Source organism: Hyperolius riggenbachi, chromosome 3, assembly GCF_040937935.1.
Source record: "Hyperolius riggenbachi isolate aHypRig1 chromosome 3, aHypRig1.pri, whole genome shotgun sequence".
Classification (NCBI taxonomy): Eukaryota; Metazoa; Chordata; class Amphibia; order Anura; family Hyperoliidae; genus Hyperolius; species Hyperolius riggenbachi.
Window position 1 is genome coordinate 172,542,439 of NC_090648.1, and position 13,729 is coordinate 172,556,167.

The window sequence follows — 13,729 nt, forward strand, 5'->3', positions numbered from 1 at the left end:
ATGAGCTGTGACGAGGGACTGGAGGGTTGTTTTGCCATGGTGAGGGCACAGGACGTCTGCAGGGGGCCAGTAGAAGCGTTGGGTAAACAGGTTTCCTTTAATAGCAAGTAAGGACCTCTAAATAATTATGTACTTTGGATAAGTTCAATATTCAACCGCCCAGTACTGAACCCGGTTCAAGAAAGAAAAATGCAAAAATAGTGAATAACATGCATAGTGGAGTCCGCGATCCAGCCAGGTCGTGTGGCACTGCACCTATGCGCTTCCCCCGACCTTATTGCACTCCATGCCTGGGAGCATTCTGTGCAAGTGCAGCTGCAGCCTTTCCAAACTGCGCATGTGCAGAACGCCCCCACAATAGAAGTGCGATTGGGGGGTCAGCACAGCTGGGACCGCACATGCGCAGTAGTCCCCATCTGACTCAGGTGGTGACTTTACCAGGGCTAACATCGTCGCAATGGAGGGAACCAGGAGAACAGTGAGGAAGCAGACGGACTACAGGGTGCTAGAGGAAGCCACAGGTAAGTATAAATCCTTTTACTTCATTGTCTCAGGTAAACTTTAACTTGCAATGCTTTTTGGGATGTGTGAAGATATTAGAGCACCCAGCAGAAACTCAAGGAGAACATGACTACATGCAGATAGTATCCAACACGGGGTTCAAACATGGGACAGAAGCACTGCAAGGGAGTAATGACAAGACACAGAACATTTATATCACAATTTTGTCCTGGTGGACTCAAAGCACGAGAGCTGCAGCCACTTCAGTGTAGGAACACACTAGGCAGAATCTTATTTGCATTTTCCATAGCACATAGTGGAAAACGCATATGCGATTCTGCCTAGTGTGTTACTACCCTAAGGCACGCTCCACAGATGACAACAATCTTTAGCCTTGCCTAGAGACTCCTTACTGTTTTACACACTGGCTTGAGCCAGGATTTGAGCCCTTGTCAAAGGCCTGAAATCCCACATCAACAGCCTTACCAGTATGCTACCTAGCTGACCCTGCTAATGTTAATAGCAAAATTTATGAGAATGCTAATAGCAAGAAATCGTAGGCGGCACATGGGTCCATCATATCATATAGAGGTTTGGTGTCCTTATGCATATACCAGCACTGTTCTGGTGTTGCTCCTGTCACTTCATAGCTGTTGGATGCAATCTTATCCTAGCTAAATTAAGAGTTAATGAGCTTATCTACATCCTTAGCAACTTTCAGTGCAGGAAACCAATCCAGATCCAGCACAGGTTGTTTAATAGCTATTCCGTCTTCAGTCAATTCCAAGTTGTACGTTTGGGATAATAAACTTTTAATACTACTACTAAGTCTATTACAATATATAATTTTCATCACAATAAAGTAATATTAGTGATTTTATATAATTTATGCATAGGCATCAGCGCTGCGTAATATGTTGGCGCTTTATAAATACAATAAATAATAATAATAATAGGCTGATGGACCTATTATTTCTGTAATGCTACTAATTTTTTGGTGGCTTGCTGAAAAGCAATATTTGCCAGATACTCAACATCCAAATCACTAGACATTAAGGATATGTATAGTGTGACATACAGGCAAATGGCTTTGAACAAATCCTATTTGATGTTCTGAGCCTTCCCCCTCCTGTGCAGATGGTAAGACGTAGCCTGACTGCCCAGAGTTCAGAGGCTTATCTCTTTTTTATAGCATTGCATCTTCACCGGACAGTCCATGCATGGCGAGGCTGCTTGGAATTTATCATAATTCTCCATCTACCTACAAGTAGGAAAATGCCTGGTGAGTAGAAGATATTGGAGTTATAAGGGGCTGCTCAGGTGGGATGCTGTCAGCAGCAATCCTGATATGGTAAAGGGTGAGTACTCATTCTTTAATGTCAACAAGTATCATGATCATTGTGCACCACAATGTAGCATTTAAATAAGTTGTGAGGAATACCGTATAGCTAATTAGAATATAGTAGAAAGTCTAAAGATATAACCTCTAAAAAATAATTATTCGTATTTTATTAGAAAGTATTTTTTTGATACCCTTGGTCACTTACAGTGGAAAACATGCTTTTCAGGTAAACGATGTATCTTTACTACCAACAAGAACAAACCAGAAAGTGGACAATGTTTTCATCCAAGTATCATACCCTTAAATTGTAAAACGCCACCCACCTCTCCTTCACAGCTATGAGGCTTATGGATGAAACAGCTGTTCGCAAAGCCTTGAGAAGAAATAAGCTATGCACAGATTTCATAGAGTCAGCCTCTTACCAGGTAAATACCATTTGTTGATCGGAAACAAACATGTATCTGTTCTTGCACACAGCACATGAGAGAGTCTAGTTTAATATTTTGCAATATTTAGAGTAAGGTTTTAGTTTTTAAGATAGTGATAGATACTGTAGATGTGACACACTCTTTCTTTACAAGTTTAGTTATTTTCTACTGTGCAATGAACAGACGCGTCAGGAACGGCCCTACACCGCTGCTGGAGAGAATTTTGTAAAATGTCCAGCTGGCAGCATTTGCAGCTTTGGACATGTGACCACATTGGCATACAGGGGCATTGCTAGCCCCACAGATCAGTGGCACGTGCCCCGGATCTATTCTGGGGTGCCCCGGATGTCCCACAGGCAGAGTAGAGGCTCAAAAGCACCCAGCATGGCACCATACAATACCCAGCATGCCCCACAGATGCACCCCAGCTCCCCACATGGTACTACAAAGCACCCAGTATGGCACCACAGCACGGCATTACAGCACCCAGTGTGCTCCATAGCACCCAGCATGGCACCACAGCACACAGCAATTGGGGTATGCAGGGCTCTATGGTGCCTCTATGTGGGCATATTGGGTGCTGTGATGCTATGCTAAGTGCTGTGATGCCTTTATGGGGGCATGCAGGGAGCTGTGGTTCTTCTATGGGGGCATGCTGGGAGTTGTGGTGCCTTAATGGGAGGCCCATGGGAACACGGGAGGGGGTCCACTAGAAGGTCAGGGAATGCTATAGGGGGACTGCCAGAAAACCTGGCAGTAGGCCAGCCCATGCAGACGAAAGCCAGCCAGCACAGAAGCCAGGTAACTGCCTAGTTATGTTTAAGTGACACTGCCTATTTACGTGATTTGCTGCTTTTTTTTTCTTTTTGTACTAATGGAGAGGGGCGCTTCTGCAACATTTTGCTGGGCAGACCACTGATAAATTCATGTCAATTTGGATTTACCCATGTCCACACCCACATTCTGGTGCATGGCCACACCCATTTTTTGGCTTGAGTGCCCAAAAGTGTCCCGAATCTCTAAGGATCCTAGCAACTCCTCTGTTGGCATGTATTGGATAGGCTACATGATGTCACATGGCATTTTGGGTGGGGGAAGTGAGGTGCTCTGCTAAGGAGCAGAGCTAATTGTGCGAAAGAGCCCTTAGGCCTGTGGCCCACTAGAGAGCTTTCAACTTTTTAGGAATCGCCTTTAATTCCAAAAAGCGCTGGGGCAATACAAGTGAGCTAGAATTATTTGCACTTCATTGACCGTCTCTTCTTTATACTGATTTGACCACTAAGAGTCAATGGAAAATATCTGATAGCGCCTCTGAAATCAAGTACTAGCACTCGTTAGTGCTTCTTTAAGTAAGCCTGAGTTGAAAACGATGATTTATACTTGCCTTGGGCTTCCGCCAACCCCATGTATTCGTGGGCTCCTTCAGTGTCTATCTGCACCCATCCGTTCTCCTGCTGTCCTTGGTCACGTTCCTGTGGCCGGGAGGGTTCTGGACCTCTGCAGTTAGTTAAGACTTGTAACAGCACTGGTGCAGAATGCTCCCAGCCAGAGCCTCACTTACCACAGCCTAACAGTAGTCCCTGACTGTCTCATTTGGGAACTTTACCAGGTTTGCTAGTGGTGGAACAGATGGAACCAGACAGGAACAGAGAAAGCCCACGGACTATAGGGGGCTGGAGGAAGCCCCAGGTAAGTATAGATTCTTGTGTTGTTTTCATCTCAGGTACACTATAAAAAGAACCTGAAGTGAGAGATATGAAGGCTGCCCTCTCCATTTCCTCATAAACAATGCCACATGCCTGACTTCTGTAGTGATGCTCTATCTCTAATACTTGAAGTCACTGACCCAGACTGAGCATGCAGATTAGGTGTTCTCACTCCACTGGCTGCATGCTTGTTCTTGATGTGTGACTCAAAAGCAACGAAAGCCAAAAACTAAGTTTTGCAGGTACAATACAATATACAATACAATAACATTTCTAAAGCGCTTTTCTCCCATAGGACTCAAAGCGCTTAGGCTCTCTCAGATTCAGTAGTTGGTAGTAGGATGAAGTATTCACACAACAAAAGTTATATTTCTGCAAATGCCAAACTGAACAGGTGGGTTTTCAGTCTGGATTTAAACACGTCCAGGGATGGAGCTGTCCTGATCTGCTGAGGTAAGGAGTTCCAAAACGTAGGAGCAGCATGACAGAAGGCTCAGGGACCAAAGGTTTCCAAGTGAACTCTGGGTATGACTAGATTATTAGAACCTGTGGATCTGAGATTGCAGGGATTGGGCCGATCTTGAATAGGACCCTCCATTTTATAGGTAGCCAGTGAAGGGAGTGCAGGACTGGCGTTATGTGGCAGTGACGGGGTTGGTTGGTTAGCAGTCTGGCAGCAGTATTCTGTATCAGCTCTACGTGGTACAAGTCTTTTTTGGAAGGCCAGTGTAGAGAGCATTGCAGTAGTCCAGTCGGGGTGTAATGAAGGCATGAACTAAGGTTGGTAGATCTTCTGGGGGGATGAGGTGCTTGATTTTTGCTATGTTCTTCAGGTGAAAATAGGATGATTTCACCACAGCAGAGATGTGAGTTCTGAAGTTTAAATCCCCAACAATTAGAACTCTCAGGCTACGCACATGATCAGAGCTGTGTAGATCTGTGTCTCCTATTCTCAGTGGTGAAGACTGCAAGTTAAGGTGTTTTGTTGTCATGGGCTGCCCTCCGATCAGAAGGACTTCAGTTTTGTCTGCATTTAGTTTCAGCCAGTTGTCACACATCCATTGCTGTAGTTCGCCTAAGCAGGCGTTTATAGTTGGAGTTGGGTCTGTCACACCAGGCTTGAAGGAAAGATATAGTTGGGTGTCATCAGCATAGCAGTGGTATGTCAGGCCATGTTTTTGGATTCGTTTTCCAAGCGGTTACATGTAAATCGTGAAAATCAGGGGAGAAAGGATAGAGCCCTCGGGCACCCCATACTTAAGTGGTACAGAAGTGGACAGGAAGGGCCCCATAGACACTTTTTGGGTTCTGCCACGCAAGAAGGATTGGAACCAATGAAAACTATGCCATCAATGCCGCAGTATTCCTGTAGCCTGCTTACATCCTCCACCGTTACCCTGAGCACTGGCGTGCCACAGGGCTGTGTATTAAGCCCTCTCCTCTATGCACTTTTCACCCATGACTGCCAGCCTATCCATACCTCAAACATAATTGTTAAGTTTGCAGATGATACGACTGTCATTGGGCTTATATCAGACAATGAGGAAGCTGCATACAGAGAAGAAGTTAGGAACCTGACTGCATGGTGCGACATTAACAACCTGTTATTAAATACAAAGAACACCAAAGAAATTATTCTGGACTTTAGGACCACCAAAAAGACCACTCACCTACCGCTAATGATCAATGCAGAGGCTGTGGAGAGAGTTTCCAGCTTCAAATTTTTGGGAGTCACCATCGCAGAGAACCTGTCCTGGGCTGACAATGCTTTAGCTGTAACTGGCAAAGCACAACTACGCCTCTACTTTCTGAGAAAACTAAGGAGCGCTAACCTCCCACAGAAGCTGCTGGTTAATTTCTACAGATGCACTATAGAAAGCGTTCTGACCAATTGCATGACGGCCTGGTACAACAGCTGCACGAAGGCTACTAGAGAAGCCCTGCAGCGAGTTGTTAAAACAGCAGAAGCCATTACTGGCACTGAACTACCATCACTGGAACTTTTGTATAATACTCGCAGCGTGAGAAGGGCCAAAAACATTATCAAGGACAACACTCACCCTGGAAATGCCTTGTTTGAGCTCCTTCCATCAGGTAAACGTTTTAGATCAATCCGCACACACACAAACAGACTGAAAGACAGCTTTTTCCCATCCGCCATAAACTTGATGAACTCTGAATCCTCTCTGAAATAATTAACACTGTGTACAATTGTTTAACCATCTGTAATACCTTGCATACTTGTATAATTTCTTCTCTTCCTTGTTACTATCACTATGCTCCCTATATGCATCGTGGGGTTGTCATGAAAAGTAATTTCATTGTGTTACACAATGACAATAAAGTTAATTGAATTGAATTGAAGATGTCATGGTCAACTGGATCAAAGGCTGCAGAAAGGTCTAGCAGTATCAGGATGGAGCACTCTCCTCTGTCTCTTGCCATGCGCAGTTGGTTGCATATTTGGAAGAGGGCAGTTTCAGTGCTGTGGTGTTTCCTGAATCCAGACTGGAATGGGTCAGAACTGTTGTTTTGTAGGATTTTGGCTTCTAGCTGAAGGTATACAGCTTTTTCAATTAGCTTACCCAGAAGAGGAAGGTTAGAGACAGGTCTGTAAATGGTCGTTGCATCTGGGTCCCGATAGACAGTTGGCATTGTTTATAAGGGAAAGAAGATGCCAAAGCTGCTAAAAAAAACCTTGTCAGTGCTTGTACTTGTTTGCAGCATTCCCAGTGTGAATGTGCTGTATGGGTAAACGTATATCCAATGTCTGTGTGAGAGGTAAACTGAACCTTTGTCCAACTATGTACAGTTTATAAATACACAGTGAAAGTAATAATAATAACTGCATGTAATGGTATTATTGTACACTCACCATTCTTCACTGTTCTATTGTAACTGGCAGATCTGTTGTTGTTGTGGACCCTCACCATGCTCTCTGTGCTGGGCATGCTGCCCCAGCATTAAAGTGTCCACTGGCACCAGGCTTCTATACACGTTCTTCCACATTCTGGCCTCTACTGTCTGCTGCCTCATGCTTTCCAGAAAGGTGTCAGAAACTGTCAAGGAACATGTGAGTAGCAGATTACTATGAAATATATAATGCTTTGTAAAGTTTGTAGTACTACAAGACTATTATTTCACTATTGTTTGTAGTATGTATTAGGTTGAGTGATGTAAAACAATGCATGAAGGCTCAGGGCTATTTTTTGACATAAGATCAGCTAATGGTCTGATGGGCTTGAAAGTACCACATGGTTGGCAAGGGTGCTGCATTCTCCCTTCTACCACTACTAAGAATAAGATTATTGATCTAAAATGGTGGTGCTGGTCGTTGTGTATTGCATAATGAAGGTAGCTGGTATCTGGCCGACTGGACTATTGCACAGAGGACTGTTTGGAGGGTGTGCCACCCACTTGTGGCTTCCCTTCTACCACTACTGTATGCTGCTGTCTTTCTAATCATATCCTGCTGAGGTTGACCAGGAAAAACATTTGATTTCACCTGCTTTGCACTTTCTTTGACAATTCAGCTCTTAAATTACCTTCAGTGCTCATCACATGATGTCATTCAACAAGTGCTGAGGGAAGAATGGAAGTTAGACCAAAACTGAAATGGTTCGTGGTGGTGTAAAATGGACAGCACTCTCACCTTGCAGCATAAGGTCTTTGTCTCAAATCAGGGCCAGGACACTATCAGCATGGAGTTTGTATGTACTTGCTTGGGATTTTTCTGTGTACCCTGGGTTTCTCCAATTGGCTTCCCACCAAAATTGGCATCAGACTATGATAAATGTAGGACTATGGTAGGGATTACACTGTGAGCCCCTCTGAAGGATTATCAGGGAATGACCATACTTGTTACATTTGCAAATTACATAAGCATTTTTGCGTTTCTGCATTTTTGTTTCTGCCTTATGTGATTTTTTGTGCACTTTTTTGTGCGCTTTCAAATGTATTAGTGTGCGTTTTCTGGAAATCTACCAGCCTGTCATACAGTCATGTGCCCATTCATAACTGTATGACTGTGTCTTTTTAATAAGAGTTGTCCCAGCCTCAGTGTCAACACTATATAGTCTGTATAGCGCTTATCACTGAAGAAGGTGTCAGTGTCATATAAATACAAAATAATATAAATAAAATAAATCCAGTGTACATCTTTGCACCACTTGTCACACATCAGACATGATAGCTGTTATAGGGAAGACTTAAAGAGACACTGAAGCGAAAAAAAATTATGATATAATGAATTGATTGTGTAGTACGGATAATTACTAGAACATTAGTAGCAAAGAAAATATTCTCATATTTTTATTTTCAGTTATATGGCGCTTTTTTTTTTTTTTTTTTTTTTTTTTTATAACATTGCATCATTCTCTAATATTTGCAGTTTACACACTACTCAGCATTCTAAATGATTTTACAATTTCTAAACTGTCCTCTGGAGAGCAAAAGAAAATACAGTGACTGACAGTTGAGATGACAAGCTTCAGAAGATAGAGCTCTCTTTGTGGAGCTCAATGGCTCTTTTGCATAGATAACAACTGGAGTTTCTTAACTCTTTCTGTACTGGAAACAATATTAGACTCATGTCTCTGCTCCTAATGTCTTATTTCTTAGCTGTACTACACATACAAATCATTATATCATATTTATTTTTTCGCTTCAGTGTCTCTTTAATGGCTGCACATGTCCTATGGGAGACATGATGACTGCATTGCTACAGTGGGATTATCACTAGAGGCCTGTGGGGTTTGTGGTGGGGAACATAATTACACCAAGGACATTACAGGTGGATGCACACGCACTGTCTTGCTTGGTACACAATGGTTAGTTATGAGAGACAACATATCTACGGTATATTTCTCTAGCTGTGGATTCTGCATTACAGACGCAACATTTCCACCATGATCAATATCCTAGAATTCTTATGGAAGAATACACCACTTCCATCTCCTGCAGAGCATATTTTCAAGATAATAAAACCAAGATTAAATGGCAGATACATTTATTTTTGTATTATTATTTAGTATTTTTATAGTGCCGACATCGTCCGCAGCGATGTACAGAGTATATTGTCTTGTCACTGACTGTCCCTCAGAGGGGATCACAATCTAATTAGGCAGCAGTGTATGGAGGAAAAAGCGGGTTGGCACTAAGGTACTGGCAAGCGTGCTGTGGTAGTCTGCAAGGTGCCCCTATATCAGCATGATAGAGCGTGCTCTGGTACAAGGTAAGCAGGCATGCAGCCTCCGTAGATGCGCAGACGTGCGCGAAACGGCCATCAGGCTTAACCACCAGCACCCACCGCACCACCAGGTACCCCACCTCTATTTCCATTTTATTCACTGTGCCAGCCAGCAACGTTTTTGTATGTGTTACTCTTTATGCATGAAGAAGAATAAATCAGCTACTTTGCAGTGCCGGTTTCCTCTGCTTGCTTTCTCCCTTGCCACAATCTAATTAGGGCCCACAATGTAATCCAAAAATGGGTAGTATTTACCTAGTCAAGGTTTAAGAAATGTCCTCTATAAACAATTTGTAGCAGCAAGACCCCATATGTGTCACTGTCTGAAGGATAAATAGGTATCTATGACGAATACGGGTGGTTCTCTTGCTGGCTTGTGATATGTAGTTTTCCTTTTATTCCCTACAGGTGCCTTGGATTTCTATGTTGTGCAGACATTTGCCTGGAGGACCAGACTGTGACATGCTTGTGGGGTATACAGCTGTGTACCGAGTCTGCTTTGGGACTGCATCATTTTACTTTATCCAGTCAGTTTTCCTTATCAATGTGAAATCCACTCTTGAATTCAGGGCCATGGTGCACAATGGGTAAGTATAGCAGCCTGGGGCTGAATGATTACTTCATTGCAGTACTTTTTTTTTTATCACTGTTACTTAGCCCAGTCATATCTTACCTAGGCTCGGCTCTACTAGTCATATTACCCATTAGCTAGCTGTAAGAGGGCAGTGTGTGTGTGTACTATAGGACAGGGGTCCCCAACCTTTTTGAGCCCGGGGCCCACTGTACCGACCTAAATTTTCTCCAGGGCCCCCCGGGGGGGGGGGGGGGGGGGGGGGTTGGAGGGGCGTGGCTAGTGGCGGCGCCAGTTACCACAGTATAGCAAGTACAGTTAGCCCGGTATAGCTAGTACAGTTAGCCCAGTATAGCTAGTACAGTTAGCCCAGTGTAGCAAGTACAGTTAGCCCAGTATAGCAAGTACAGTTAGCCCAGTATAGCAAGTCCAGTTAGCCCAGTATAGCTAGTACAGTTAGCCTAGTATAGCTAGTACAGTTAGCCCAGTATAGCTAGTACAGATAGCCCAGTATAGCTAGTACAGTTAGCCCAGTATAGCTAGTACAGTTAGCCTAGTATAGCTAGTACAGGTACCCCAGTATAGCCAGTAGTTACCCCAGTATAGCAAGTACCGTTAGCCCAGTATAGCAAGTACCATTAGCCCAGTATAGCAAGTATAGTTACCCCAGTATAGCAAGTATAGTTACCCCAGTATAGCCAGTAGTTACCACAGTATATCAAGTATAGTTAGCCCAGAATAGCAAGTACAGTTAGCCCAATATAGCAAGTACAGTTAGCCCAGTATAGCTAGTACAGTTAGCCCAGTATAGCTAGTACAGTTAGCCCAGTATAGCTAGTACAGTTATCCCAGTATAGCTAGAACAGTCAGCCCAGTATAGCTAGCACAGTTAGCCCAGTATAGCAAGTACAGTTAGCCCAGTATAGCATGTACAGTTAGCCCAGTATAGCAAGTACAGTTAGACCAGTATAGCAAGTACAGTTAACCCAGTATAGCAAGTACCGTTAGCCCAGTATAGCAAGTATAGTTACCCCAGTATAGCCAGTAGTTACCACAGAATATCAAGTATAGTTAGCCCAGAATAGCCAGTAGTTATCACAGTATATCAAGTATAGTTAGCCCAGAATAGCAAGTACAGTTAGCCCAGTATAGCTGCCCCAGTGTAGCCAGTAGTTACCCCAGTATAGTGCCCCAGTGTAGCTAGGATAGGTGCCCTCTAGCCCCCGCGGCCGCCGCTCCTGTTACCTTATGAGCGGGCGGTCGCTTCCTTCCTTATATTCCCCCAGGCGCTTCTCTCCTCGGTTGCAGCATCTCGTAATACAGCAGCGCTTCCCGCGCGGCTGCTGTAAAGAAGGGAAGGAAACAGGGCACCGGCTTCCTGTAGCGGCGATCGCCGTTACCATGGGAACCGCTGCCCCGCCCCCTTCCCTCCTTACAGCAGCCACACAGGAAGCGCTGCTGTAATACGAGATAGGAGAGGGGCTATGGGGAACATAAGGGAGGAAGCGGCCGCCGCTCTTAAGGTAACAGAAACGGCGGCCGCGGGGGGGAGAGGAAGAAAGGCCAGATCCGCCGCGGCCCCCCAGAAATTTGCCCACGGACCCCCAGGGGGCCGCGGCCCCCAGGTATAGGACATTATTGCATTCACTTTTTCTGAGTTTTCTCACAGATGTTTTCTCATTTTATCAACAAAATACTCTTTTCTGCACCTAGCTAGCAAGTACAAAAATACTAAAGGGAGGGTATAAAAATAAATAATGTCAAAATTAAACACATTTGCACCAACTTATTTTGAGTAATTTTTTGCTTGCTGCTCATATTCTGTGAGTAAACTCAGGAGAAGAGTTCTTATTGAATCAGGGGCTGTGACTGCATAAATGCCCTCAGCATCAGAAATATTGCAGATGTGAGCATTCTATCAAGAGAATGGTTGAAATATAGGAAGGCTGTAAAATACATTTTGCCCGCATCACATTTAACTACTGTTGTGTCTGGATGGTCAATTTCCAGCAGAGTTATAAATTAAGAATCACTTTTCAGTAATGTTTAAACAGACCCCTTAAATTGTAATTTTTCTTCAAAATTTCAGAAGGTAATTAGCGTTGACAGAATCCTAAAACTTCTGCCAGTGGTGCAGTAATTCTTCATCAGGTATTGACTTCTGGAATAAAGATGTTAACACAGATTAGTTCTGCCAAATCAGAGCTGTGTCAGTGAAAAATCGCTGTGCAGTTTTAAACTCTCTTTTTGTTTTTTGCAGTAGAAGGATCTGTAGAAAGGGGAAAGTGTGCTGCCTCTCATTGCATTTCTGTTCTTTCTAAAGTTCTGTTGCCAGCAGGTAGAACTGATGTTGGTCAAAATGTACATACCACATATTCACCTATTCTGTTCTTTCTTCTAAATCGTTGGCTACTTGGGTGTCCTTTTCAATTAACGTTATTTAATCTATTGCAGTTAAAAAAATGATCCCATTCAAATAAATGCAATTCACAAATAGATTAACTTTAAAGAGAACCTGAAGTGAGTAAAATTATTTAAAATAAACACATGATGTAGCTGCAAATGAATATTACTTACTTACCTCGCCGTCAGTTCTTCCCAGAAGCTCACCGTTTTCTTCTTACAGAGATCCCTTCCAGTTCTGACAATATTTTGAGAGTTCTATGCACAGAGGGAGATATTGCTTGCTTGGCAGTTGGCAAAAGCTGTTGTTTCCCACAATGCAATGAAGTTCACAGAGAGCATACTGTCAGGACCAAGGTCATGACATCACACTGTGGGAGGGGTTTCACCACAAGATTTATGTATCAGCCACACCGATTTATTCACAATATAATGAACTAGCATTTTAAACTTACATACTTCAAGTTCTGTTTATTCATTCAGATCAGTTTCACAAATGTTTGAATATTTCTGAAAGAATGGCGTGCCCAATGACATGAAGCAGAGCCCTTATATAGCTGTCATAAGGATGGAGATAACAGTCCACTTATAAACTGATGAAGATGAATGAATCTATCCATAATAGATGACAAGTCCAGCAGAAGGCAATTCTTGTGACAGGCCTATCTGTTTCAGCTGAATACCTTTTATCAAGCACTTAGACGGTATATAAATCCAACAGGCATATTCCAGATATTATAGCAGTAACACAGGGCAATGAGGCACATAGCTCTATAAATAAATCGTGCTGCTTTTATATCTGCTGAAATCTCCCCCTTCACCACTTCACAATGCTTTCTAAAAATACACAGAATTGGTGTTAAATGTCATTACATGCAGTTTCCTGCAAATGGGTCTAAAGTGTTTACAGCTACTTTCTATAAGTACATTAATATTTTTTTTTTTACTTTAAACTGTTTTTTCCCCCCTTGCTTTCCATCATTCAGTTTCTTATTACTACTACTCTAGATACTAAGCTTGAAAGGCTCTCCTGTTCAGTAAGAAGAGATTTGCAACTATTGAGATTTCCTTGCGTTAAAGAACACCTGAACTGAGAGGGTTATGGAGGCTGCCATATTTATTTCCAATACCAGTTGCCTATAATAAGTCCTGCTGATCTCTTTGGCTGCAGCAGTGTCTGAATCATACACCTGAAGCAGGCATGCAGCTAATCCAGTCGGACTTCAGTCAGAGCACCTGATCAGCCTGCTTTTTCAGGGTCTATGGCTAAGAGTATTATTAGAAAAAGAGGCTCAGCACGATTGCCACAAAATCTGCATTGTTTAAAATGAAATACATATGTCAGCCTTCATATCCCTCTCAGTTTAGGTGTGCTTTAAAAAAATGCATTGTGCTCTCAGAGTAAGCCTCTTCTTTCGCAAGCATTGGTGGCTATTATTCCATATTACATTGTAGGTCAACATCTCTGTGAAATAAAGATTTGCTCTTGATGACCACTCAGCATTCTTCATTGAAACGAATACAGTGCTG

General features: G+C 43.1%; 1 protein-coding gene across 2 annotated transcripts in view; it reads left to right on the plus strand.

The window, feature by feature from the left end:
* Positions 1-1,693: 1,693 nt before the first annotated feature.
* The window catches only part of SERINC4 (serine incorporator 4), a 79,207-nt gene continuing 67,171 nt past the window's right edge, over positions 1,694-13,729 (plus strand). The window contains exons 1-4 of one of the 2 annotated variants that reach the window (XM_068275274.1): positions 1,694-1,859; positions 2,070-2,268; positions 6,883-7,050; positions 9,634-9,812. In XM_068275274.1, the coding sequence (XP_068131375.1) occupies positions 2,182-2,268; positions 6,883-7,050; positions 9,634-9,812 (434 nt within the window). In that variant the 5' untranslated portion in view covers positions 1,694-1,859; positions 2,070-2,181. The remainder of the gene's footprint in view (positions 1,860-2,069; positions 2,269-6,882; positions 7,051-9,633; positions 9,813-13,729) is intronic. The other variant, XM_068275275.1, reaches the window with a different exon arrangement.